This window comes from Salvia hispanica, chromosome 1 (assembly GCF_029641045.1).
Source record: "Salvia hispanica isolate PSC_SH4W2 chromosome 1, Shi_PSC_v1, whole genome shotgun sequence".
Taxonomy (NCBI): Eukaryota; Viridiplantae; Streptophyta; class Magnoliopsida; order Lamiales; family Lamiaceae; genus Salvia; species Salvia hispanica.
In genome coordinates, this window is record NC_142692.1 from 50,561,751 (window position 1) to 50,588,411 (window position 26,661).

A 26,661-nucleotide genomic window follows, 5' to 3' on the forward strand; every position below is an offset into this window, starting at 1 on the left:
TAGAGATTATAAAATTTAAATATAAATTAAAATATTAAACTAAGGATATTTCATTTGTTTTATTATTCTTAAAATATTTTTGATTATCCTATTAGCAAAAGTGATTACTGCCTTTGCAAAACGAAAGTACTATTACTTTTTGTGATCAATCTTCAATCTTTCGCACCATTTGTTGATTCGCTCCTATTATGATAACTCAAAAATAATTGATTTTTTTTAAAAATAACTCATAATTAATTAAGATTTTTTTATTAAAATAATCAAGTTTAAAGTGAATGATTAAATGTATTAATATATCGATTTTTTTCTAAAATCAAAATAGAGTAATTAAGATTTTGGTCTTTTGAATATTATTGCCTTATTAGAATATTGGTTGTATACTCGTATTTTGTTGTGCATAGATTTTAATTTTTAGTGTTAGATTTTTTAGTAATTTATTAAATTATTGTTTTAGGTATTTAAATATTGGTTGATGCATATTGTTATCTTGTTGATTTGCATTTTTTTATGTTTATTTGAACTTTTAGGTATTAACTATTTTAGGTATTTATTGAATTATAGTTTTTAGGTATTGGAATATTGGATGATGAATATTGTTATTTTATTGATTTGTATTTATTTGAATTTTTCGGTATTAATTGTTATATTTCTATATGTTGAATTATTTAAAAAAAATTAAAATTGAAACTACAAATCGGTTCCGGTTCGGAACCGGAACCGACCGGTTCTTACCCGACCGATTCGGAACCGGAACCGGCCGGATCCGATTTCGGTTCCGGTTCCCAAATTTATGAAAATTTGTAACCGGGTACCCGGTCAACCGGACCGGATAGAACCGGAACCGGCCGAATAAGCAGGCCTAATTTTTTGTCTTTAATTGATAAATGTATTTGTTGGTTTATTAATTATTATTATTCATATAGTTCAGGACAAACAATGTCATGATATATCAAGTTTTTAAAATTCTTTTGAGTATATTACAGAAACAGGGCATGTACTATGGTGAGGGTGAAGATTCAATCTTGGGTAGTGGTAAGATAGATGAGGGTGAAGATTGAAGAATCAATCTTGGGTAGTGGTCTGATACAACACACAGAAAAACAAAGCAAGCTATTAAGAAAGAAAATAAAACGTCCCACATCGACATATTAGTAGGAGGTGTATGCAAATTGCAGATATATAAAGAAATAGAAGCTCCATACTTACCTGGACGGGGTGAATGGGCGATCCATAAGGCCCATGGCCTAGGTCGGCGATCTCCATTGCACTTAGGAGGGGCGCCCGCCTAAGGTCGGCTTTAGTGGTCGAGCCTACGTCATAATTTGTGTTGCGTTCGCGCGGCCCCTGCCCAATTCTAGTTCAAATGTTTGTACTCGGGAGGGGCGCTTGCCTAAAGTCAGCCTTGTTGCCCTATCTTACCAAGGTGAACTACGATAATTGGAGCATATAAATGTGAGCATTGTTTGGTGGGCAAGATGTGAAGGAGTTAGTTGTAATCTAATACTATGTTGAATGTTTGGATGATTTGTATTTTGTGTCTGACTATAAACTGTATTAGCATTCGATTAGTATATTAAGGAAATTAGATTTGATCATGCCATACATTATACATATATTAAGTAGTATGCAACTGCAATGATCTAATGTGGTGGTGAGTAAGTATGGCGAGGGTGAAGATTCGATATTGGGTACCGGTAAGGTAGAATAATGTGATGAGGTTAAATTCCGTAGATTTGGTAGGGTATTGTCTCCCCTCATCTGATAAAGAGGGCGAATGATAGGTTGATTAATGCAACATGTTTTAGTCACTTGTGGATATATTTGCATGTGTAGATGCATGAATTGGTGGAGCTTAATTCACGATGAGCACAAGAGGAAGCAGTTGGAGTAGAGAAGATTGACTGATGAGGATGATCAATTGGTAACAGATGCCCATACCACCAAGTTGGCCAATCTGTGAACACACGCTTAACTTAGCAAAATGAGTTCCAGTTGCGGATTGAATGGGTAGACTTCTTGGATAAAGCCGCTTTTTACTCATGTGTGTGCATCTATTTGCTACTAATGGAAGTATTTAAGAGCAGAATGTGCCCCAAACAAGCAATCGACAATCTAGTTCTTAATTTTAAAATAGAGGGTTTAACACTTTACATCACACCTCAACTTGTACATGAATATATGCAGTATAAAAATATAAAATTACTTAATGAGTATTTGTCAAAAAAATAACTACTCTACAATATTGTCATGTCATCATAGTAACACATCAATTTTTTCTCTTAAAAGGATTGGTCTTACTATTTTATTTTAGTTTTTACAATTTTTCAGAACGGTTGTTTCTCTTCGTTATTTTACTTTTTTTTGCTAGTTAGACTATTCTCATATTCGGTAGAAGGAGTAGCACATTTTATGACTCCATCCGTTCTATAATAATAGAGTCATTTTGCCATTTTGGTACGTTCCATAGTGATAGAGTCATTTTTCCGTTTAGTAAAAATCAACACATTTTTCCACACCTACTTTACTCTCTCTTATTTTTTTCTCTCTTCATCTCTCTACCTTTTTTTTCATTTTCCACTTTATTCTCCCTTTATTTAACTCCTAACACAATTTTTCTTAATCTTCGTGCCGAAAAGAAACGTCTTCATTACTATAGAACGAAGGGAGTACTAAATTAACACAACAAATAATACTATAAGCAAGACCTCCATTATTTGATTTGTGGCTTGATTTGTTGTTATCGCCCGCTTCTCGGTATTGTTGTAGTTTAGTAAATTATGACATTAAGGTTCGAGTTTCCTATTTTTATAATTTCTCTTTATTTATCACTATAAAATAAATCAAAACATAATTTCGCGGGTATTCAATGAAGTTTGGCACCAGAACTTTAAGTTCACCATAAACACAATTTGAATATAAGTATAAGTAAGAATTAAGAAACAATTGACTTTTAGAGATGATATAATATAGTAAATGATATGCTTGGAAGTTGGGTAATTTTGCAACTTGAATTGACTTTGATGCTATTGAAACTTAATTCGAAATTCACTATTGTTGTTGTTAGAAAAACTCATACGACAAACTAGTAAAATAATGAACGTACGAGGGAATAGTAAAATGGAAAATCAGTAAACAAACTAACGGTTAGTATGACTAAGGAAAAATCATGTTTCTACAAGTTAAATACCAAACTTTTGTTTGCAATATGTCTTTCACTATAAGTTATTGAATTCTATCTAGGTAGTGAAACTTATTTTTTCAACAATACAGTAATTGAGAAGTCATAAGTTATGGCTACCAACCATCATTCTACACCTAGACTTTTTACTTAAATAATACTCCATCCGTCCCAAGATAAGTGACCTACTTCTTTTGGGCACAGGATTTAAGGAATGGTATTTAAATAAGTTAAAGTGGAGAGAGTAAAGTATGAGAGAGGGAAAAGTAGAGGAAAGAAGAGAGAATAAAGTAGGTGGAGAATAAAGTAAGAGAGATGACTTTTTGCTAAAAATGGAAATATGTCACTTATAGTGGGACACCCCAAAAAGGAATACAGGTCACTTATCTTGGGACGGAGGGAGTAATTGTACATGTATGGCTAATATTTATGCGCGCGATATAATCAACAAATTATAAAATACATGCCATTAACAATAATCTTTCATTCTAATGTGTCAGAGAGTATTATTGTTAGAGCTATTGATACAAAAACAACTCATAAAACATGCTTTCTAGTATACCAGTCGAACATATTTCACATTATTTGTGAGGTTTGAAGTCACTTCCTTTTAGTAAATTAAGATTAATATCTACTAATCTTTTAACAGCATTTAGATTTACAAGTTACAATTTAAAATGTCACAAATCGGAGCACTCAAACAAATAAGAAGAAGAAGCATCGTTTTCATTACCTATTAGCTTCGGTATACGACACAACCATTATATTCAAGTCTTCCAAATCCTCTAAACTTTTGAAGATACCAAGATAAATTACGCCATGTTGTGCTCTCAATCGGCTTAATATCACCAAACGTAAGCCAACTTTTTTTTAACATGTAGAAACGTTTCAAATTCACTATGCAGTGACAAACTTGACAGAGTTTCGAGAAGAGAAAACAATTCTACTTGATTAGTTAAGCGATGAATTATGCATATATATGATGAGAGATGTAAAAAAGATTGAGAGATACATTGTGTTCAAATGTGTCTCTAACACTCAAACACCGCTTAAGCAGGGAACATGGAAATGCCTAGTCATCAAGGCTAGACGATGATGGTTACGACAACCAAAAATCAAAGGCCTCGGCCATTTGGACCAAATGTTGGCCTACATTTTCAACATGTCCGACGATTGTTAAATTAAATTAAACACCCCTACTTTTTTAGCAAATTTCAAAGAATATGCAAGACTAAAGCCACTTCAGTCGAAATTTGTGATGATTATTGACCTTAATTCATATGAATAGATGACAAAAATTGTCAAAAACGGATCTAATAAAGGAAAAGGTTATCAAAATCTGGACGCGTAAAATGTCCTTAATTCAAAGTATGCGAAAGTTCAAACTATTTATGAAGTTGAAAATGATGTAAAAAGAGCTTCTTAATTTCAAAAACAGAGGCAAAAGTGATCCATCATATTCTTATCCAGCTGGAAGAAGCAAATCTCAAATCACCTACAATTCTCAACCTCTATATATACTTCAGTTCTAAATAATTAGAAGCATATCAATCTCATCAATAATTTTAAAAATCAAATATATTTAGTTTCTGAGTGATAAAATATCTTCGAGCATGAAGTGCCTCACCTTGTATTTTTCATTGCTTATTCTCTTATGTGGCTTTGTAGCAGTGCATGGAAAAATCCAAAGACAGAAATTTGTGGTAAGTATATGATTTTGCATCATTAATTCTCTCTTTCACTTGCACTGTTCCACACATGCATGCTACTTATATTATACTGCTAACTATATCTATGTTCATTTATTTTTTTACTTATTACTCTCTCCGTTCCACAGTAATAGATGCATTTCATTTTTCGCACTCATTTTGCAAAAATGATATTAAATAGTTAAGGTGGAGAGAAAGTAGAGTAAGAGAGAATAATGTAGAGCAGAGTCTTATTTACAATATTTCCTTTCTTACTTTACTTTTCCTTCACTTTAACTATTTATAATTATTTTTTCAAAATGAGTGCACAAAATTAAATGCCTCTATTATTATGGAACGGATGGAGTATTGTTTATTGAAAGAATTCGACAAGTAACTGCATAAATTGAACCATTTCAATCTTTTATAATTTTAGCACAATTATTTTAGCAATATATAAGAAAATAACAAAATGTGAAATGATATTATTTGCAGTTGCAAGATGTTTCATACACGAGATTGTGCAGCAGTAAGTCCATTTTGACCGTAAATGGAAAATTCCCTGGGCCCACATTGTATGGGAGGGTTGGAGACACAATAATTGTTGATGTTATCAATAGAGCTAGTGAGAATGTAACTATACACTGGTAATATTAAAATTTTCACCTACACATATACATTGACAAATTTTACTACTCAAAAAAGATTACATAACAAACATTTATATACATTGACATTGTTCTTGCTAGGCATGGGGTAAAGCAGCCGAGAAATCCATGGACGGATGGACCCGTTTACATAACTCAGTGTCCGATTCGACCTGGGACTAATTTTACCCAAAGGATCATCTTATCTGACGAGATTGGGACTTTATGGTGGCACGCTCACATTGAATGGTCTCGCGCCACTGTTTATGGTGCACTAATTGTTTTACCCAAAGAGGGAGATGCATATCCCTTCCCTAAGCCAAGTGCTGAAATTCCCATCATATTAGGTACATATAAATAGTAAATTAAATCATCATTTATGTATATATCTCACCAAAATTACATTATTGTTATTATAAATATGAAAAATTGAATAATGTGTAGGAGAATGGTGGAAGAGTGATATAAGACAAGTTCTAAGTGAGGCCCTTCAAACTGGATCAGACCCTAATGCTTCTGATGCTTTCCTTTTTAATGGTCAACCTGGTGATCAATATCCTTGTTCCACATCAGGTAAACGTTAATAGCTTTTTAAATGCATGTGTCTCAATATTTTTTAATATGGATATTATCATTAAAACTATAATATAAAACTATATGACTGCTCGTGTACATGTTGGATAGTGATTGTCCAAAAAGTCAAATCATAGGAGACGATCCAAAAATAAATATGGACCAAGTCAAGTTATACTGACATATACTTAACCCCTCCAAGTTTATATGTAAACATTGGGTCATGTCTTACCATTATAAACATATAGTTGAGCTCTTGTATTTTTGTTAAACAACTTAATTTTCTGATTTCGATAATGTTTTAAATATCTTACATTACGTCCGAATTTCTCAAAGATTACTATTGTTTGAAGCAGTTTAAAGTCTCAACTACGTCATACTAGAATAGATAGCATGTTCAGGATTTTTTACAATAATTAAATTGCTTGATACTCTCTCCTGCCCACTATGTCAAATTTCACTGCTGGCCAATGACTTATGAGTCCATCATATTAATACAAGTTACAGTCCCACGAAATTACAATAAGTCAAATGTTTATCTTCTATTCTTGGTCAATTTTTACCATTTCTAGTTCACATCATTTTATAAAAAAAAAAAAAAAAATCATTACAAAAAGATCTTAGTCAATTTCAACAAAACTAAACCATCAGGCCAATTACATGTATAACCTTTATCTGGATTGTTAAAATTGAACTTATTCGTGCGTGAGTTTGGTTCAGTAGTAATATCTGATGCTAAAGGTTTAAGTTTGAAGCAATCTTTAAAGTTATGTTCATTAATCATCTATAAAAAATTTGAACTTATTTCTGTTGAAAATACGAATTCATAGATACATTCAAAGTGACAGTAGAATATGGCAAAACATACCTACTTCGAATGATCAACAATGTGATGAACAACATCATGTTCTTCAAAATCGCCAACCACAACCTCACTGTAGTCGGCTCAGACGCCGCCTACACGAAACCCTTCACAACCGACTACGTGGCAATATCCCCGGGCCAAACCATCGACATCTTGCTCGAAGCCAACCAACAACCTAGCCACTACTACATGGCCTCTAGGCCCCACAACATCGCCGGAAACTTCGCCAACACTACCACAACCGCCATTCTCGTCTACACCGGAAACTACACCGCACCCTCCTCTCCTCTCCTCCCTACCCTCCCCAACATCGACGATGCCATCTCCGCCAACACCTTCACAGCAAGCCTCCGAAGCTTAGCAACAACGGATCACCCCATCGACGTCCCTCAAAAGGCGGACACAGAGCTCATGTTCACTCTCTCAGTGAACATATTTGAATGTGGCCTAAACGAGTCGTGCAACGGAGCGTTGCAAGGCCGGTTTAGAGCCAGCATCAACAATGTAACGTTCGTGCAGCCAAAAATCGACGTTCTTGAAGCCTACTACAAGCGGGTTATGGGAGTGTACGAGGAGGATTTCCCGGGAAATCCTCCTTTCCAGTTTAACTACACGATGGAGTTCGTACCGCGGCTGCTGTGGGTACCTCAAAATGGGACGCGAGTGAGGGTGGTGGAGTATAATAGCTCGGTCGAGCTGGTTTTTCAAGGAACAAATATTCTTGGTGGGACATACCACCCAATGCATCTCCATGGATACAGCTTCTACGTGGTTGGAAGAGGTAACGGAAATTTTGATCGGGCGACAGACCCTTCCGGGTATAATCTAGTCGACCCGCCTCTGCAGAACACCATTGCTATTCCTCGAAACGGGTGGACGGCCATCAGGTTCAAGGCAAACAATCCAGGTATGCAGTGTAAAGAGAAAACTGAAACCAATATATAAGTTCTAATTGGTTTTAAGTTGGAGTCCTGTTTACTTTTATCATGGTATCAGCGTGGGTTTTTTTCTGGCCTAACAGTATAATGGATTTGTTGCAGGAGTTTGGCTTCTGCATTGCCATTTGGAGCGGCATGTGAGCTGGGGTATGGAGATGGCGTTCATCGTTAAGGAGGGGACGAGCCGAGACGCGAAGATGCTCCCTCGACCTGCAGATATGCCCAAATGCTAAAGCTGAGGCATACATGTCAAACAAAAACACTGCAAGATGTTATGTTTCTTCATTTGTATGTATAAGGCTTGATATCAGTTAGGAAACTGAATAAATAAATACAGTTCTTGAAGGTAGCAACTTCATATTTAACAATTGAGTTTAATAAATACCATGAGAAAGTCTGAACTTCCAAAAATACATAGCAACCAGACATCGATAAGAACATCTTTGGACTAAAACAATAACGAAAAATTAAACTCTAACTGAGCAGGGGCTGCGCGAACGCATGCCCCCTCTAACACAAATTATGACGCAGGGTCAACCACTTGGGTCGACCTTAGGCGGGCACCCCTCCTAAGTGCAATGGAGGTCGCCAACCTAGGCCATGGGTCTTATGGATCGCCCATTCACCCCGTCCAGGTAAGTATGGTGCTATTATTTCTTTCTTCTATTTATATATGTACAATTCACATACCCCACCTACTAACATGTCGATGTGGGACGTTTTATTTTCTTTCTTAATAGCTTGCTCTGTTTAATTGTGTTTTGTCCTTTCTCATTTCTATCACTATTCACTAATAATATCTCTTTGCATCTGTGAACATGAGTTTTCATTAGACCATTCCCTTCTGGCTTTCTATCTTCTTACCACTCAAGATTGAATCTTAGCCCTCCCCATACTTATCCACCTCCACACTAGCCGGTTTCCGTAATAAAATCAAAGAAGTTTAAAAAATATTACTGCATCCGCCCATTTTAGGAGTCTCATTTGTGTTCGGCACGAGTTTTAAGAAACATTAAGGAAAGTTGGTGAAAAAAATAGTGGAACGTGAGTCATACTTTTATATATTAGTTTTATAATAAAATGTGATCAGTGGAATGTAGAGCCTATTACCATTTATGAATTATTCCAACCGGGACTCGTAATTCATAGCCCAACCAATACAATTATCAATTAGAAACAATATATCTATCACACGCCCATTAAACATGGTAGATTGTAAAAACATTAAAAGTAGTATGCTGCTTATAAGGGTCGTATTATACAGTATAGGGTATTATACCCAACAAAAAAAGTAGTATGCTGCTTATGTTGCGATTAGCGAAAGAAAGGTTCGCCAGGTGTCGAGTATTGTACGAGTGAGATACTATTAGATGGTTGTTTCATCAATGGTTCGCACTGGAAGAGAGCCAGAGAGAGATGCAGTCGTAAGAAACTCCCAAAGAGATTCAACCGAGCTGCGGCCGTGCCGTGGAGCTGTGGCGTCCAAACCTGCTCTTGGCTAATCTCAACCGTCGATCTTCACACACGTGGCATAAATAATGCAGCCCAAATATTTTGTCAATCGAGAATGGATCTAAGGCCCAATTCCATGCACAGTCGTCAAGTTATTGAATATTGAAGAGAAAATGTTCGTTTGTAGTAAATTATAATGATGACTAAAATTGTTATTTCACAACATTAAACTTGAAATGAAATCTCAAAACGACGTCATTAGCCTTTTTTCGTCTTTTTCAAACAATCGTGAATCAGAAGAGATCATGACGTCTTCTACCGACTCTAAAGAAAAATTTAGGTCCTCCTGATGGTAGATGATAAGCCCCTCCCTCATTCCCCTAAATTTCGAGAAAAAATTCCCTAGTCAAGACATACTAGAGTGACATTGTGATATGCTATGTCCAGCCTATATTTATTTGATAAGTAGAAATAGAATAACACCAAAATTATTTCACCTAGTATAACATTCACCTTGTTTGGAAATGTACTAAAATATGGTATGTTTTGTGAACTTCCTATGGATAACACATATATACAAATACATGCATTCATGTGTACACAAATGGCTAGTACTCCTAGTATACGACGTATTTACATATTTATTTATTTTATGAAGTAGAGACATATTTTGTGTTGGAATTTATGTCGGTCACTGGACTTTGACCAATTATAATTTTAACGAGATATTTAATTTTGTGAAATTAAATAATATAGCGTCTATCTACGTTCAGAGTAGATGACCGTGGTATATTCATTTTCTCAAATCCGATTCCCGGTGAGTGAGAAATAATAGATTAAAGTTGTGCAAAATTGCAAACTTAAATGAGCTATGAGAAAAGTTTAGGGAATAATTAAGAGAGTTAATTATCCCACATTGGAAGTTACAACCTTATTAAACTAGTATTTAATAAGAAGGATTATTACATGTAATAATTATAGTGGACTAAGATGGGCTGTAAGAGCCCACACGCGCGCACACGCGTGCGCTGCGAGCCCGTGCCCTTGTCCTTGGATCTTGGCAATTGGTCTTTGGGCTTGGTCCTTGGGCTCGACCCAAGTGGGTCTAATTCTTTTTAGACCACCATCGTTTCCACGTCAGCGAGCCAAGTGGGATGACACCTCGTCAGTATGACGCGGGAAGCCGACGTGGCTGACACGTGATAGTCCACGTCATGATCGAATCTAGAAGCGTCTAGATTCAACCTCTCTAGCTCTGAGCTTGTAACGCCCTACCGTTACAACTTGTAACGCCTCGTAACCGACGACCGTTACGGTCTAGCATTGATGGCAGCCATCAAGGCTGCGTTGACCCCTACAGTGGACTGAGCCTATAAATAGGCTAGCCATTCCATGCATTCTACACACATCAAACACTAGAAAGCATTCTGCATCATAAGCTCTCTCCTTCTCTGCATTGTTTTTCTGTCGAAAGCTCTGCCCTCTCCTCCATCCAGTTCACCGGAGCTCTGCTGATAGCGGTGCTGCTTCACCAGAGACGTAGCCGTTTTATCTATGGGGACGAAACGTCAATCCGAAGAGCACTACCGGCGCGTATCTCGTCTTGCGGAAAGAGGCCTCCTCGACTCGGCTAAATCTTTTACGGTTTACAGTTTCGAATTTGTATTTGTAATATCGTTTCAGTTCTTCTTCTGTATTCCTTCTTTTGGGTTGTATTACGCCCGATTTATATCTTGTAATTCCAGAAACCAACATTTTGACTATTAACTTTAGTAATTTTGATAGCTGCATAATTTAAATTATTTTTTATTTTGAATGTAATTGCTATTTTTGCTGGAGTAATCTATTGTGTAGTATTTTGTTCTCAAAGTTTTTTCATGATATGTAAATGTAGATTTACACTTAACATAATATAATAAAAATAATTTTTGGATTATATTTTTATATTTAGCTACCTTTATATTTCAGAGTGAACTACAGAAATGGTACCTGATATTTCACTTTCGCACATAAATGGTAATTGATCTTTATTTTATATCATTTTTGGTACCTATAAATCACATTTTTGGTAACTGATGCAATTTTCACCCCAAAATTTCCTCTAAATAAAAACACTTTTCCATTTGTGTCATTGAAGTTATTTTGGGCATACACAAAACTAAGTACCAAAAGTGATATTATAATATCTTCTTCCATTCTTCTCACTCTTTATACTATTATTATTAATCAATATTAATATTATTATTTTGATGTTATAAATCAATAATTAATTTATTTTTTCATATCATTCAAATATACTTAATTATAATCGTAGTTATAATTATATTTAATTATTGTAATATTATTATTGTTATAATACTAAAAACTAGTTGTAATTAATAAACAGTTATAGTATAATTATTAAAATTATGAATCACACAATATTATATAATAATAATAATAATTATTATTATTATTATTATTTATTATTATTATTATTTTAAATTAAATTAATGATTAATCAATATAGTCTTAATAAAAATTTAAAATTGTGAATTGTATTCATAATGATATTAAGAGTTGAATATTTTTAGTTAGGTGTTTCAACCCTAAAATGAGTATAAAATAATTCAACAAAAAAATATTAAATTGATTTAAATATTTTAAATAATTAAGTTATTTAGGTGTTTTGTTCTTGATTTATATTATGAATGCAATTAGATGTATGTATAAAACACTAAAAAGAAAGAAGAAAAAGAAGAAAAAAGAAAAATGAGGGAACATAAATTAAGGAGAAAAAGAAAGAAGAAAGGAAGATAAAATACGAAAAAGAAAGAAGAAAATGAATAAAAAAGAAAGAAGAAGAAACTAAAAAAGAAAAAAAGAAATAAGAAATGAAGAAAAAAAAATAATCACATGTTTGGTAATATTTAATGAAAATTTCCTAAAATATCCTCCATAACAAAAAAATCACATGTTTGGTACCTAAGGTTATTTTTGTCATTGCCAAAAACGATACTCCATCCATTCCACAGTAATAGAGGCATTTCATTTTCTGCACTCGTTTTGAAAAAATGATACTCCCCCCGTCCCACAAAAGATGTCACACTTGTGGGACGACACGGGATTTTAGGAGGTTTTGTATTGTGTGTTAAATGGAGAGAGAAAATGTAATTTTTATATTCATGTGAGAGAGAACTTTTTCCAAAAAGGGAATTGTGACATCTTTTGTGAGACAAACTAAAAAGGAGAGTGTGACATCTTTTGTGGGACGGAGGGAGTATTAAATAGTTAAAGTGGAGAGAGAGTAAAGTAAGATAGTGAATAATATAGAGAATAGTCTTATCTTCAATATTCTCTCTCTTACTTTACTTTTTTTCCACTTTAACTATTTATAATGATTTTTTCAAAATGAGTGCACAAAATGAAATGCCTCTATTACTGTGGAACGGCGGGAGTATAAATTAAAGATCAGGTATCATTTGCGTGCGAAAGTGAAAAATCAGATACCATTTATATAGTTCACTCTATATTTTAATATAACATATAACCATTTATGTAGTTAATAATGTGCAATGTCAATATTCATGTATGCGCAAAAATATTTTACATCATGATTAAAACTTAACAGATTTAAGTTAATTAAAGTAAATAGAATATGAAATTAAGAATTAAAGTAACTAAAGTAAATTGAAATATTTTACATTATGTTTAATACGAAGATTAATAAAATTAAGTTGATTAAAGTAATTTCACTAAATTTATCCGGAAGCAATTAAAGTTAATACACACGAAAATACATGTGTATATATGGATACATATATTGATACTCCATAATAATCCATATAGGAAGTCCTAATAATGTTACCATATTTTTGTACATTTCCAAATAAAGAGGTGTCATATTAGTGAGATTAATTTGAGTGTTAATCTATTTCCATCCGTCAAAATACATATTGGTTGGATATACCATGTCACAATGCCACCTAGATATTCCTTGACTAAGGGAATTTTTTTCTCGTAAATTTGCCACTTCTTACTCGTAAATTTAATTACATATTATTTCATCAGTCATCAAGTGCGTGCAACATTTGTCTTGAGACGAATTTTCATAAATATTAGTAAGTCAAAGTGGAAAAGTTTCAAAAATTTGTGGACCTTAATTGTTGGATATGTATCGGAACATATATAAAAGGAATTTCCAATTTATTCTGTATGATTTTGTGGGACTTTGGTCAATACTTAACATTCAAATATTTTATTGATGACTAAGAGCATCACTAACGGGACCGGACTGCACTTGGGTCTCAGCCCGCGTCTTTGCGCGTTGGAGGGGAGAGAATCGCGGCAGGGCCACGCCCAGGTCCCGTGCTCCAATGAGTCTCGGCCCGTGCTTCAATATTTTTCCAACAATTTCTCCATTTCAATCCTCTTATTTCAATATTTGTGGCTGTTATGGAGTGGTTTAATAGCGACGAACGACAGATGAACGAACTCGTCAACGCCAACAACTGGTACCTATCGGCATCGCCCAACCCAAATGCAACGCCTAGTCCGGGGGTGGCATCCAACATGGAAATACCATAGCCAGTTAGCACTGATGAGTACGATATCAATGATATGGAGCCCGTTGAATGGAGGGGCAAGGGCAAGGGCAAGGCTGTGGCTGCGGATGATGAGGGGCCGAAGAAGTATAGCCCGCAGGAGACATTGTGGCTGGCCAAGAACTTCGTCGACGTCTCCGAGGATCCTATCATCGGCAACCAGCAGAGCGCAAAGTGTCCTGGGAGCGGATTGCCCAGAAATATAACGTTGGTCGACCTAGAGGGACATTCGAGCGTAGCTACGTGAAGCTACGCAAGCACTGGGGTCGGATCCAGAAGGAGATGAACAAGTGGAATGGCAAGTGAACTAACGTAGTCCGGATGTGGCCGAGCGGGCACAGCGAGATGGGCATCGTGGAGAAAGCCCGGGAGGAGTTTTACTTTGACAGGAAGAAGCACTTCAAGTACTTTGACGATTGGAAGATTGTCGAGAAGAGCCCGAAGTACACCAGTGGGGCAGACACCGCGGCAAGTGGGGCGCCGAAGAGAACCAAAGTTTCCACTGACGGAAACTACTCTGCGAGCGAAGGAGGTCTGACAATCGACCTCAATGTGACAGTCGATGACACCTTCATCTCATCCCCTAGTACTCAAAGCCGTCTGATGGGAACAAAATCGGCAAAGAGGAAAGCGAAGGGGAAGACAACTACTATGAGTTACCCCACTATGCCGTTGCTGCCACACAATCCTTCTCTGGATAAGATATCCAACTCTATGTCGGATATGAGTATTACTTTGCGGATGGGCCAGCTGACGGAGTTGACATTGAGGGATACCTCGACAATGTCGGAGTTCGAGCTCAAGTTGCACCATGAGATGATCGTCTACCTTCGCGCACAAGTGAAGAAGAAGTAGTTTTTTCATTTTTTTTTATTTTTAGGACTTGTATTTTTTTTTCCTAGGACTTGTAAATTTTTTTTTCTAGGACTTGTAATTTCTTTTCTAGGATTTGTAATTTTCTTTTTTCGACTAAACAATGAATTTTTCCTATTTTAATTGTTCAAGATATTCTATTTTACAAGTAAAATATGTTGTAGCTGTGAATAGTTCAATTTAATAGTTGTGGCCTGGATGGGGCCTATAGGGTTAAAGGAGTTGTAGCCTAAAACTCAAATTTAAGGGAATGATGACATGGATGGACTTAGGACCTGAATCCGGGCTGGGGCTGTGGATGCTCTAAGATGTAGGCCACTAAGTCCAGTGTCGATTTTGACACAACGGAAACTAATCAAAATACATTACACACGTACGGTATTCTTTTCCAATCTGACTCAAATTTTAATAAATGATTTTTTTTAATTTTCTATTTTTAATGCATAAACATTTTAAAACATAATTAATATTTTTAATTTTCTATGTATAAATATCATATTTTAATATTCACGAAATGTGGTTGTTTAATTAATATTAACAATCATAATAATATAATTAAGTGTTTTAAAAAATTAACACGTAAAGTGTAAACTCTCATAGTCCTATAAAAACGTACGAGAGTTGGTATTTTAGGCTTCTATATGCTCCGTGCTAATTAACAGGGTAGCGAAAATATTCCTTTAAATATAGGAGTCCGTATTTTAATCATCCATGCATTATGTCACGATTGTAGGCTTGTAGCAGCCTTTTTTTTTAAATTAAAAAAAAAATTAGAATTATGCTTTAGTATTCATAAAATTGGAAAAATAACAAAATCGATATCCGAATCTATTGCAATTTTAGCGATTATTTTCCACATAGGCTAGACGGATAGGTTTTCAAATTTTAATCTTTCTTTTATTTTAATTTCCTTACATTCTATTATCTTTATTTCCTTCTAATTTATTTTCTTTATATTTAATTTCCTTCCCTAAACTATTAGTTTCCTTATATTTTGTCTAATTCCATATGTAATGAATACCTATATATCCTCATAGTCTTCTAAATATTTCCTTAAATTAATGTGTTTTCTAACACTACAGTTGATTCTATATATACAAACAATCCATTCGAGGATTCACACGGCCAAATATATTACATTAACGTATTAACTTACGTTAGCATGAGCACGAGTGATTTGTCAAGGTGGACGTGGGAAGAGGACAAGCAATTCGAGGATTGCATTTTGGATTCTGTTGGTCGATGGGAGGAAATCGCTGCTTGTTTGGGGACAAAATCTGCGGCTGAGGTTGAACACCACTACGCCCTGCTATTGAAGGACATGGAGGCGATGGAAGCCGGGGAGATTGAGCCCCCGGCCTACCTGAAATGCTCCAAATCTGTGAAAAGAAAAATGAGTAAAGCTAAACCTTGGACTGAAGATGAGCACAGGTGAATGGAATAACATAACATTATTGTTTAATAATACCTTTGTTTAAAATAATAGTCTATCATTTTGATGAATCCTTCAAAATTAGTCTTTATCTAATTTTAGCAAGATTTTTTCTCCAAAGAGGTCGATTTGTGCCCTTTATTACCAAGATTATTTTTCGTGAACGGAGGTAGTAGTATTATTGAATTATTATAGTTTTGTTGTTGTTGTTTTAAGTGTGTGTTTATTATGGCAAAAAAGGCTATTTTTGGAAGGATTGAAGAAATATGGAAAAGGGGATTGGAAGAGCATATCGAGATTCGCGGTTGGTACAAGAAATCCATCGCAAGTGGCAAGTCATGCCCAAAAGCACTTCAAACGCCAAGAGGAGAATGAAAGGAAGAAGAGACGCAGCATTTTCGACTCCTCCAATTAATTTTCAGAGCAAGACCATGTTCAGAGTTTTAGGACAACAATATTAGTAATTACTATCGTCGCTTCATTTCGTTCATAGATTAGCCTTTCACATTTGAATTATTTATTTATCATCGACAATATTGTCTTCTCCTGAGATGGAGATTCGTTCATATAGGCTGGCTGTTTTTGGCTATTGTTTCAGTATGCTTAAACCTTCATGAATTTCTCAAGTAATTATTTCTGGTGGCAATGGATTTCGGGAAAATGTGGTTGGTTACGCTGATTTTGGTATCGCGACTTCAGATCGCGATAGAGATATCAACGTAGGGTAAATATTGTTTTTTATTTTTGTTTCCTTAATCTGTGGACAATTTAATTACTACTATTAGATTAGATTTGTGTCAATCTTCTAGGATTTTCTTATAAATTCTTTCCGTTGTAAAGTCAAATCAAGTAGGGGAATATAGAATTCCCATAGACTAATGGGAATTATGAACAAAATTTCACTTTAATTTCTCATCTTTTGCAAAAACCCTAGAAGTTCAATCAGGGAAAATTCACACAAATTCGTCTATAATTTTCGAGTGCTCTTGCTATCTAGATAGGAAGAATAATCCTATCGAATTGGTGCTTCCATTGTTTACTCTTCTCCCACGATTCCGAGTTGACGGGCAATTCGGACGATGAGGAATAACCGACGCCACCGCTAGAGTACACGGTCCAACATGAAATTCAAGGTGGTGGAGAGGGTAAGGGGAGTAAATCGATTATAACAATTGAATTTAATTGGATAACTTGGATTTGGATTGGTTTTAGATGAATTTGGGTTTGATTTACAAACTTGAGTTTAAATTATAGACTTCGCGTTTTTTCACAAAAGAAATACTCCACAACGAAGGATTGGCCAGCAGCAGACCGGTATTGATTATTGAAACACTTCCATAACAAAAAAAAAAATGCATGTGCAAGTTCAAAGCCAAAAATTGAACTCCAATATTTTGTATTTGATTTTGTATTCGTTTGTTTAAAACGTGTTATTTTGAGTTTATTCTTTTTTATAACTTTAATACTACTATATTATACAGTAATCCACACCCAGCAAAAGGTAGCAACTATACATAATACTCCCTCCGTCCCAATAAATATGAAACATTTGGTTTCCGATAGTGTTATTTTGTTAGTTAATGAAGAGAGAGTAAAGTAAGACATATGAAAAATTAGAGATAGTGTTGTTTCAATTATAGGAAACGTTTCATTTTTAATGGGACAATCCAAATAGGAAAACGTTTCATTTCTAATGGGACATGGGAGTACGTACATTGATAAGAAAATATTTGGACTAAAACAAAAAAACAAAAACAAAAATAATTAAACTTGAATAGGTCAGGGGTCGCGCGAGCGCAAGCCCCCTCTAACACAAATTATGACGTAGGCTCGACCACTTGGGCTGACCTTAGGCAGGTGCTCCTTAGTATATGTTTTATTTTTCTTCTTATTGTCATAGCTGTCACTATAATTAATATCTTCTTGCATCTGTGCACACAAACAGATTTCTCATCACGGTTTTATCATAAACCTTGTTCTTGCGTGTTCAATCTCAACTGCAGTAAGATATTTGGTGGTATTCTTGTTTGGTGGAATGTGTATTTCCATCGGGTTGTAAAATAGTAGCAGAGACCAACCAATACCATTAACAATTGTATAATGGTGATTTTAAACTTGTATTATAGGGTATTTTTCAATAAAGAAAAGACCTTCGGAAAAAAAAGGTAGTACAGATGGAGTTGCAAACAAGAAGATTGGTGGGCTGAGAAAATAAGGCATTTATTATTAAATTAGTAATTATAAATGTAATTCATATGAGTAGTACTACTATTATTCAAAAAATAATTTATTCGTAGCTATGGATATAGTCATATAGTTATCTTATTTCGATGGCAAATAATAAAAACAGATTATTTCAAAATATTAAAAAGTAATAGTGTAATAGTTTCATAAAACTTTTAATCAGTTATGCGAAGTATTAAGAATTTGTTACCCAATAAATTATTAATTCACCCCTTAGTTGCTACTAGGGCTGGCAAAATATAACGAAATACCGAAATGCCGTACTTATCGTACCGAAAATACCGAATTTTCGGCATATCGCATTTTTCGATACGGTATGATATTTTACCGATAAATTAAGGTACGATAAAGGTATGAATTTTGCATATACCGCGGTATACCGCAATTACGGTATATACCGTTAATAATTATATTTATTTAATATATTTATTATTTATATTATTATAATATTTATATTTTCAAAACTAAAGCAAGAGTAGAGGACTAGCGGACTAATTCTAAAGCAGCCATCATTAAGACATTAACCCTAATTCTAAGAATCTAAATCTCAATTCTCCATTCCGCCGCAGCAACACTCCACCACCACCACTCCGCCGCAGCACTTCGCCGCCATCGGCCGCAGCTGATTCACTCCACCACGGACGTCCTCTGCAGCTGATTCACTCCACCATGGCCATCTGCCGCAGCTGATTCACTCCACCACCGCCGTCCTCTGCAGCTGATTCGCTTTCTTTCTCGTATAATATTAGTAAGTATTAACATAATTGGTAGTGAATTTAATTTTTATCCCTTTTGGCAATTTTGTCTAATTCATTGAGTTTTTTGTTCGATTTAGGAATGAATTAATGGGTGTGAAGTGGTTATGCGTTGTTGGTTGCTGCTGCTATAAACTTGTACAAAGTTTCTCTTTTTGTACTTGATTTAATGATTCTTCAGTTTTGTGGACTAAGTTTATTGAATGGAAGAGAAAAAAATGTTTGATTGTGATGGAATTTTATATTTTGGACATTTAGATAGATAAAATGTTATTTTCAATATTTTATATATCAAACAGATATGATTTGCGGTATACCGCGGTATACCGCAATATGGTACGGTATACCGAAATGTCGGTAAGGTAAAGGTTTTTTCAAAAATTGATATACCGAATTTTCAGTATACCGCAATGCGGTATACCGAAAAATTCGGTAAGGTATAGGTGTAACAGCCCGCCCTCCTAGGGTACAATAAATGCGGCGACTGCTACCAAAACAGACTCAAAGAAATGAACAAAGGTTAGGGTTTCATTTAAAGAATTTTGACCAATGGTATAAAAGGAACTATCAGAGCATTAAAGCAGCAACTTAACCTAGAAGCTTAAATAAGAAAAAAAAGGAAGGTATCATAAATTACGATCAACAATTCTCAAGAGTACGACATAGTTTCCAAGATAAAAACCACAAGATAGTCTAAGGCCTCTAAACCGAAAGGAGAGTGCAAAATATTCAAAATAAACATAAGTGTATCAAAAACTCAGCGGAAAGCGACCAAGAGAAAGAGTAGCTATGTATGAAGACACAACTACGCTTGAAGTTCAAAACAACCATCTTAATTAATTATCATGCTCAACACCCGCCACCGCTCGTCATCGTTCAACCTGCACATAAGGAAAAACACATGCAGGGCTGATTATTTTGAAATACTCAGTGAGCTCATTGCCAAAACATTTTATAAGCTATGTCACCCTTACCAAGTGAACTCGAGTTTTAAGCAGTTATAAGAGAATATCACGAGTATCACAAAATATATTTTCCAATGGACTGGCCAGTCAAAATAACTCCCCATTTTTCCTCAACAATTCAACAATCACAATCATTCCATAGTGCGACGAAAGTGTGGCCACACTTTTCGCCCACGAGACCGGTCGACTAGCAAGGACGGCTCCCGATCCCCTCGTGTACACAGCCTGGTAGGGTTTGCGGCCCGTACTCAGACCCGAATTCGTTTAACATATCCATATCCATAGACTATAGCCCAATGGAGCGAACTCTCAAACTGGGCATCAGGCGCACAATATCACAACAAAACAGACATAGGCATGGCATAACAGTTAAACCACCCTTATTTCTCCACATTCATAAATTTGCACTTAAAAGAGTTTAAGAGTAAAGCCCACCTCGACTGTTAGGTTTCAAGTATGTTCTTTCCTTTGTTATCCGGCTTCGCAACTGAGGTTTCACCTTTTTAATCACATAGGCACATATCACAAATCAGATTCAATACATACTCCTAACTCATGCATGTCTCAACGTTTTTCCCCTTTCCCATCGACCTATTTTAGCATCATTAATCAATCAAGATCATGTTCATCACATAAGTTCCATTCGCATCCCAAATCTAGATCTAACATCAACATGTGTCATACAAGAGTATTTAGCCATCAAGCACACACCACACAACACAACACAACACACACACACGACACGCACACACACACACACACACCACACACACACACGCCGCACACATGTATACATAATTCCATATCCCTTTTATCCCACTTTCACTCAAACAAGATGCATGAGGGTTCAAGAATACCGATTAATCGGTCAGAAAGAAGAGGAATTGTAACGCCCCACTTTTTCAAACCCTAATTTTCGGGTTATAAAATTTTTTTTGCATTAATTGCCTTAAATGCTATGATATGTGGATTATTTGATGAGTGATTAATTGCATAGTGTCTTTGTGACCTAATTGCGTATGAGAATGGAGATTGAGTTGAATAGTCAACTTGTTGAAATGTTGACGTGGCTATTGAATAGTCAAAGATGGGAAAAATATGACGTGGCCGTTGAAAGGTCAATGCGTTGAGAAAAAAAAAGAGAAAGTGAAGAAATGATTGATTGGAATATGTGAATATTTGATGCGGAGTAATATAATTGTGGGGAATTATTTTCCTAAGGGATGAGTGAGAATTAAATAGGAGCATTAATTAAAGCATGTGGAATTTTCGGCCATTATTATTATTTTGGAGGAGAAATAATATTGTTCTTGGATTTAATTATTTGTTTGGGACAATTATCCAAATTAAATCCAAAGTCCAAATACCCTATAAATCCTACATGGAATTTTCGAATTTTCCATCTTTGATATTCATGAGATTTTCGAAAATCTCATCTAGAAGGGAGAGAGAAATTATTTGTTATTTTACTGATTCCTTATTTATTCTATTCCATGAATAAATATAAGTATGCTAAAATATCCTAGCATATCTTGCCATATCTAAGAAAATCTTACCATATCCTAATTAAATTAGGATTTGAATTTAATTCTTTGTGGAGAGAAGTAATTTAACGCCACTTCTCCTTTTAAATTGGGGAGTATTTTATTTTATTCTTACTCCGTGATATATTATTCTACTCCGTGAAATATTTGAATTAAATCATAGGCTAAATTAATAGCCTAGATTTCGAAAATTCTCTCCTAACCACCTCCAAATTTTCGGCCCCTATAACCAACAAATCTTCCCAAATCTCTAATTATTTAATTATTGGATATTATTTTTGGCACTCTATAAATACATGAGAGATTCTAAACCCTAGAGATCAAAACCGGCGCCCACTCTCCCAAGAAATTCAAAAATCTTCTCCCCACTCTCTCCATATTTTCTTCAAGTTTTCTTCAAGATTTCTTCATCAATTGAGAAGAATTCAAGTGAAATTCAAGAGATTATTGAAGAATCAAGACTAATTCCTTGTTTCTACCGTTCATTCTTTTGGAAAAAGGTACTTTAAATATTGATCTTCTCTTCTTCTACCGATCAATCGGTGTTCTTGAATCCACATGCATCTAGAACGAGTGAAAGGGGTTTTAATTGGTGATTTTTGCGATGCATGGATGTGTGTGTGTGTGTGTGTGTGGCCGAGAGTGTGTGTGTGTGTGTGCACGCCTCGATCGGCGTGCACAATTGTTGTGTTCGTGTGCATGTATTGTGTGTGTGGAACACTCATGCGTGATACGAATTATTGGTGATTTTGGAATGTTTATTTAAATAAAAATGGTATGTTAATCATACTTTGATTTTGATAGTAAGGATTTTGAAAATAATCGAGGGGAAAAAGGGAAAACGTGAGATCATGCATAATATTGATCCATGATTGAAACTGATTTGTGATACGCCTAATTTAAAGGTGATACTTCGCGCTCTCAGCGTGATAAACAAGGAGAAGAGAATACTATCAAGCTAAACCGACGAGGTGGGCTTTCTTTTAAAATAAGGACATTGTCCTAAAATGATATTGATGAGAATGAAAGATGTGTTATCATGCCTTGATTTGTTTTGTCGTGCCTATCCCTCGTGGCTATGCCACTATTGCTTTAATCGAATTCGGATCCTTGTAGAGCCGCAAACTCTACTTGGGTTAGTGTACACCAATGTTAGACCGAGAGTCAGCGTACGGGTTGGCCGGTCTAGTGACTTGGATTGCGGCCGCATTTCTTGTCATGTAGAATGAGGATATGGTAAACGTCTATGAGAAAAATGGTTGCGCGACCGTGATATTTGAGAAAGAAGATATTTTGGTGCCTCGGGTCTTTCTAAAGTTAAAACCCCGACGGACACTTGAAAATGGCATGATAATAACTATATTTGTGATAAAACTGTTTTCGGCAATGAGCCCATTGAGTATGATTATCGTACTCAGCCCTGCATGTGTTTTCCTTATGTGCAGGTTGAGTGGTGACGAGCGGGCGGCGGTGTTGAGTAGGAACTAATAAAGATGAACTGATGGTACTTAAAGTGTTGTTGTGTCTTCATACATAGCCTCACTTCTTTCTTGGTCGCTTCCGCTATTTTTATGAAAATTTATGATCTTTTGTTGGGATAAATACTTTTATTTTTGTGGGTATGTTTTGGAATATGAACAGTTAGAAATATTCTTTTTGAAGAACTTGGTTAAGCTTTTATTTCAATAAATCTTTTGATGGATTCCTTTGCTAAGGCATTATTCTTCCTCTACTTAGTTGTACCTTAAATGCTTTGGTCAAATCCCTTTTAAATGAAACCCTAGCCTATGATTCTTTGATGCATTTAAGTCTACCTAGTTAGCGAACGCCGCATTTATTATACCCTAAATGGGCGGGTCGTTACAGGAATTGAGTAGAAACGAAGAAGATGAATATAAAAATACCTTATGAGAAAAACAAACGGTAGGAATTAAGTATGAGACTCGGTTCTTCAAGATTCTTGGATCAAACTTCAATTCTTCACAAAGGATGAAGGATTATTGGAGTAAAGTAGAAGAAAATTGGGAGAGAGTGGAGAGATGAGAGGGGACGGAAATTATGGGTAGGGGGCGAAAATTTGTGATGGCTAGGGTTAGGTTTTTGGCTTCTTATTTATAGAGTTTAATAAGATCTTTAGGTAAATAAAATAGAATATTTGGTAAGATCTTATTCTCCACAATTAAATAAATAAATATTGTGAAGTAGGGAAGAAGAATTAACAAAAATAGACTAGGGTATCAAGGCTTGAAATTTTCGAAACATATGGCTCCCAATTAGCCAAGATTTTGTTTTGGTATATTTTACGGAGTAGAATAAAATATCACGGAGCAAAATAAAAATAAGAATTCTCCCAACTTGGGATTGAAATAGGCGTCCCCTATGCCTTTTTAAATAAGGCATGGATTTTGGAATATTAACTAAAATAAGATAAGGCAGGATCTCTTGAGGCATGGAAAGATTTGGTAGAATATTTAAATTCTAGGTATGGAAGGAAATCAAATAAGGGATCAATGAAATAATTCTTTCCTTCCCACAATAGGTGATTTTCGAAAATCACCAAAAATTAAGGGGGGGAGGGGAGGGGGGGCGATTTTTCCCTCTTTAAAATAAGGAATAATTGGGTCTTGGATTTAATTTGGATAAATATCCCAAGAATTAAATTAAATCCGGAAAAATAGAATTCCTTCTCCAAAAGTCAAGGGGGTCGAAAATCTCAAGAATTGGGTAGCTAGTATTTATGGAAATTTTCTCTAATATTCTCACTCACCCATAAACAAATAATTCATCTCATAAATTAATAAATCACATGCCACATCACATAATCAAAAAGTTTGACTTTTCAAACCTCCAACGCAAACCCTCTACTCGACTCGGCCAAAGCATCTCATGCAATAAATGCATTCATAAATTAATTCATGTCTCCACGTCATCAAAATAAATTCTAGGGCTCTAAAATTAGGGTTCGGATATCCGGGATGTTACAATAGGTATGACATTTTCTCATACCGCAATTTGCGGTACGGTATGCGGTATGGCATTTTCGGCGCGGTATACAGTACCGTGCCAGCCCTAGTTGCTACCTACAACTTATTTAAGACTATATGATCAATTAAGAGATCTAATGGTCTATAATTTGTCATATGTAATTTCATTTTTTATATTTTAATATTCCCTCCATCCCTGAAACGTATAAATTGTTTTTGTTTTAGTCTGTCACTAATAAAAATGAACTTTCCAATTTTGGAAACTAATTCTCTCTAATGAGGTGAGACTCATCCTCCACTAACAATACTTTAAAAACTTTTTCTTTCTATCTCTCTCTTACTTGTCCAATCATGCATTGAAACTCGTATTGAACCAAATATCCATACTCTTTGGGGACGGTATTAAAAAGATAAGATTAACTACCACATTTAGGGTTTTGAATCGCAATGTTAATATAGTGTTTTAAAGATATCAACACAATGCGTTGATTGAATATGTCAACAGAATTTAATATTGACATTGTACACATATTATGTTGTTGTTGACATATTATGTTATCTATGTTGATATTAAGTTGTTTGTCGAGAAATATGAAAATTTACGATTTTTTTTTAAAATTTTTGACATCGGAACATATACATGTAAGATCTCGTTGGAATCCTTATAAGTTTATCTTGATATAGATTGTGTGAAAAAATAATTTAAATTGAGATAACTATAATCATTTAAAATTTTGAGATATTTTCTAAAAGTTAGTAATAATTAATTTTTTTTTGTTAATTGACATTTTTTTACACTATATTGATACTCGTGGTTGTAGTGAACTTGTGTCTTGATTTAATGATCCAAAATTTATATATCATTTAATCATAGTTAGCAATTTAAGGATAGGTTATTACTAATATAACACACCCTTGTTACCTAATTCTAATTGTAAGTTATAATTAGGACACGTGAATGGATAAAATGATTTTAGAATTAAATTTAATTTTCAATATCAATAAATTAACTTGTTCATTTTGTCATTCTTCATCTAAAGACTTCTTATTTTACTTCATCAATTTCAAACTTTTTTAAATGAAGCAAAAAAAAATGAGACATTGTTCAGTGAGAATTTTGATTCATATGCCATATATTTCAATGATGTATTTGACCTGAAAAAAGGAGTTTGCGATGACGATAATATCTGGGGTGTACAATTTGATTACTTCAATGGAGATAATGAGGCAATACATAATGACAAATGAAACCACAAAGAAAACCCTATGGGTGTCGAAACACGAGAAAAATACTCTTCACTACGTTCAACCCCACGAGTACATATTTTTTTGTTTTGGGTCGTCTTGTCATAATTTATTAAATTCATAAAAAAGAATAAACTCTAAAATAAAACGTTTTAAACAAATGAATACAAAATCATAGACCAAAATATTGAAGTTCAATTTTTGGTTTTGAAGATGCATATGCATTTCTTTTGTTATGAAGTGTTTCAGTACCCATGGCTTAGTATTTCTTTTGTCAAAATTAAAAAACTCGAAGTCTTTAGAATTTAAACGCTAAGTTTGTAAATCAAACCCAAGTTATCCAATTAAACTCTATTAAATTCGGCACATTCCTCCTGTATATAATATACATCGTGTTGATTGCAAATCAAGAATTTGTTGAGTTTCGTAACTTATGTCACGTACTCCCTCCGTCCCACTTTAGCAATCCCATTGACTTTTCTGCCTTCTTTTTGTAAAAATGATAAAAAAATAATTAAAGTCGAGAAATGGTAAAGTAAGAGAGACTAATATAGAGAAAAGTCTTATCTACATTATTGTCTCTTTTACTTTACCATTTCTCGACTTTAACTATTTTATATCATTTTTATAAAAAGATTGCAAAAAAGTCAATGGGACTGCTAAAGTGAGACGGAGGGAGTATTTGGTAGTGCGAA

At 34.7% G+C, this 26,661-nt stretch overlaps 2 protein-coding genes, 1 non-coding gene and 1 pseudogene across 3 annotated transcripts; 3 read left to right on the forward strand and 1 right to left on the reverse strand.

The window, feature by feature from the left end:
• Positions 1 to 1,198: 1,198 nt before the first annotated feature.
• Positions 1,199 to 1,343, forward strand: LOC125185790 (U1 spliceosomal RNA; annotated as a pseudogene).
• A 3,398-nt stretch (positions 1,344 to 4,741) lies between these two features.
• Positions 4,742 to 8,234, forward strand: LOC125220096 (laccase-14-like). The gene is made up of 6 exons (XM_048122231.1): positions 4,742 to 4,881; positions 5,362 to 5,513; positions 5,616 to 5,860; positions 5,958 to 6,086; positions 6,917 to 7,858; positions 7,992 to 8,234. The coding sequence occupies exons 1-6, from the start codon at positions 4,792 to 4,794 to the stop codon at positions 8,120 to 8,122; spliced, it is 1,689 nt and encodes a 562-aa protein (XP_047978188.1). The 5' UTR covers positions 4,742 to 4,791; the 3' UTR covers positions 8,123 to 8,234.
• A 137-nt stretch (positions 8,235 to 8,371) lies between these two features.
• On the reverse strand, positions 8,372 to 8,532 carry LOC125185845 (U1 spliceosomal RNA). The gene has a single exon (XR_007170332.1). It is a non-coding gene; the product is annotated as a U1 spliceosomal RNA (small nuclear RNA).
• A 7,427-nt stretch (positions 8,533 to 15,959) lies between these two features.
• On the forward strand, positions 15,960 to 19,486 carry LOC125220440 (transcription factor SRM1-like). Its single transcript, XM_048122609.2, has 3 exons — positions 15,960 to 16,228; positions 16,470 to 16,640; positions 19,396 to 19,486. Exons 1-3 carry the CDS (start codon positions 15,960 to 15,962, stop codon positions 19,484 to 19,486), a joined length of 531 nt encoding a protein of 176 aa, XP_047978566.2.
• Positions 19,487 to 26,661: the final 7,175 nt, after the last annotated feature.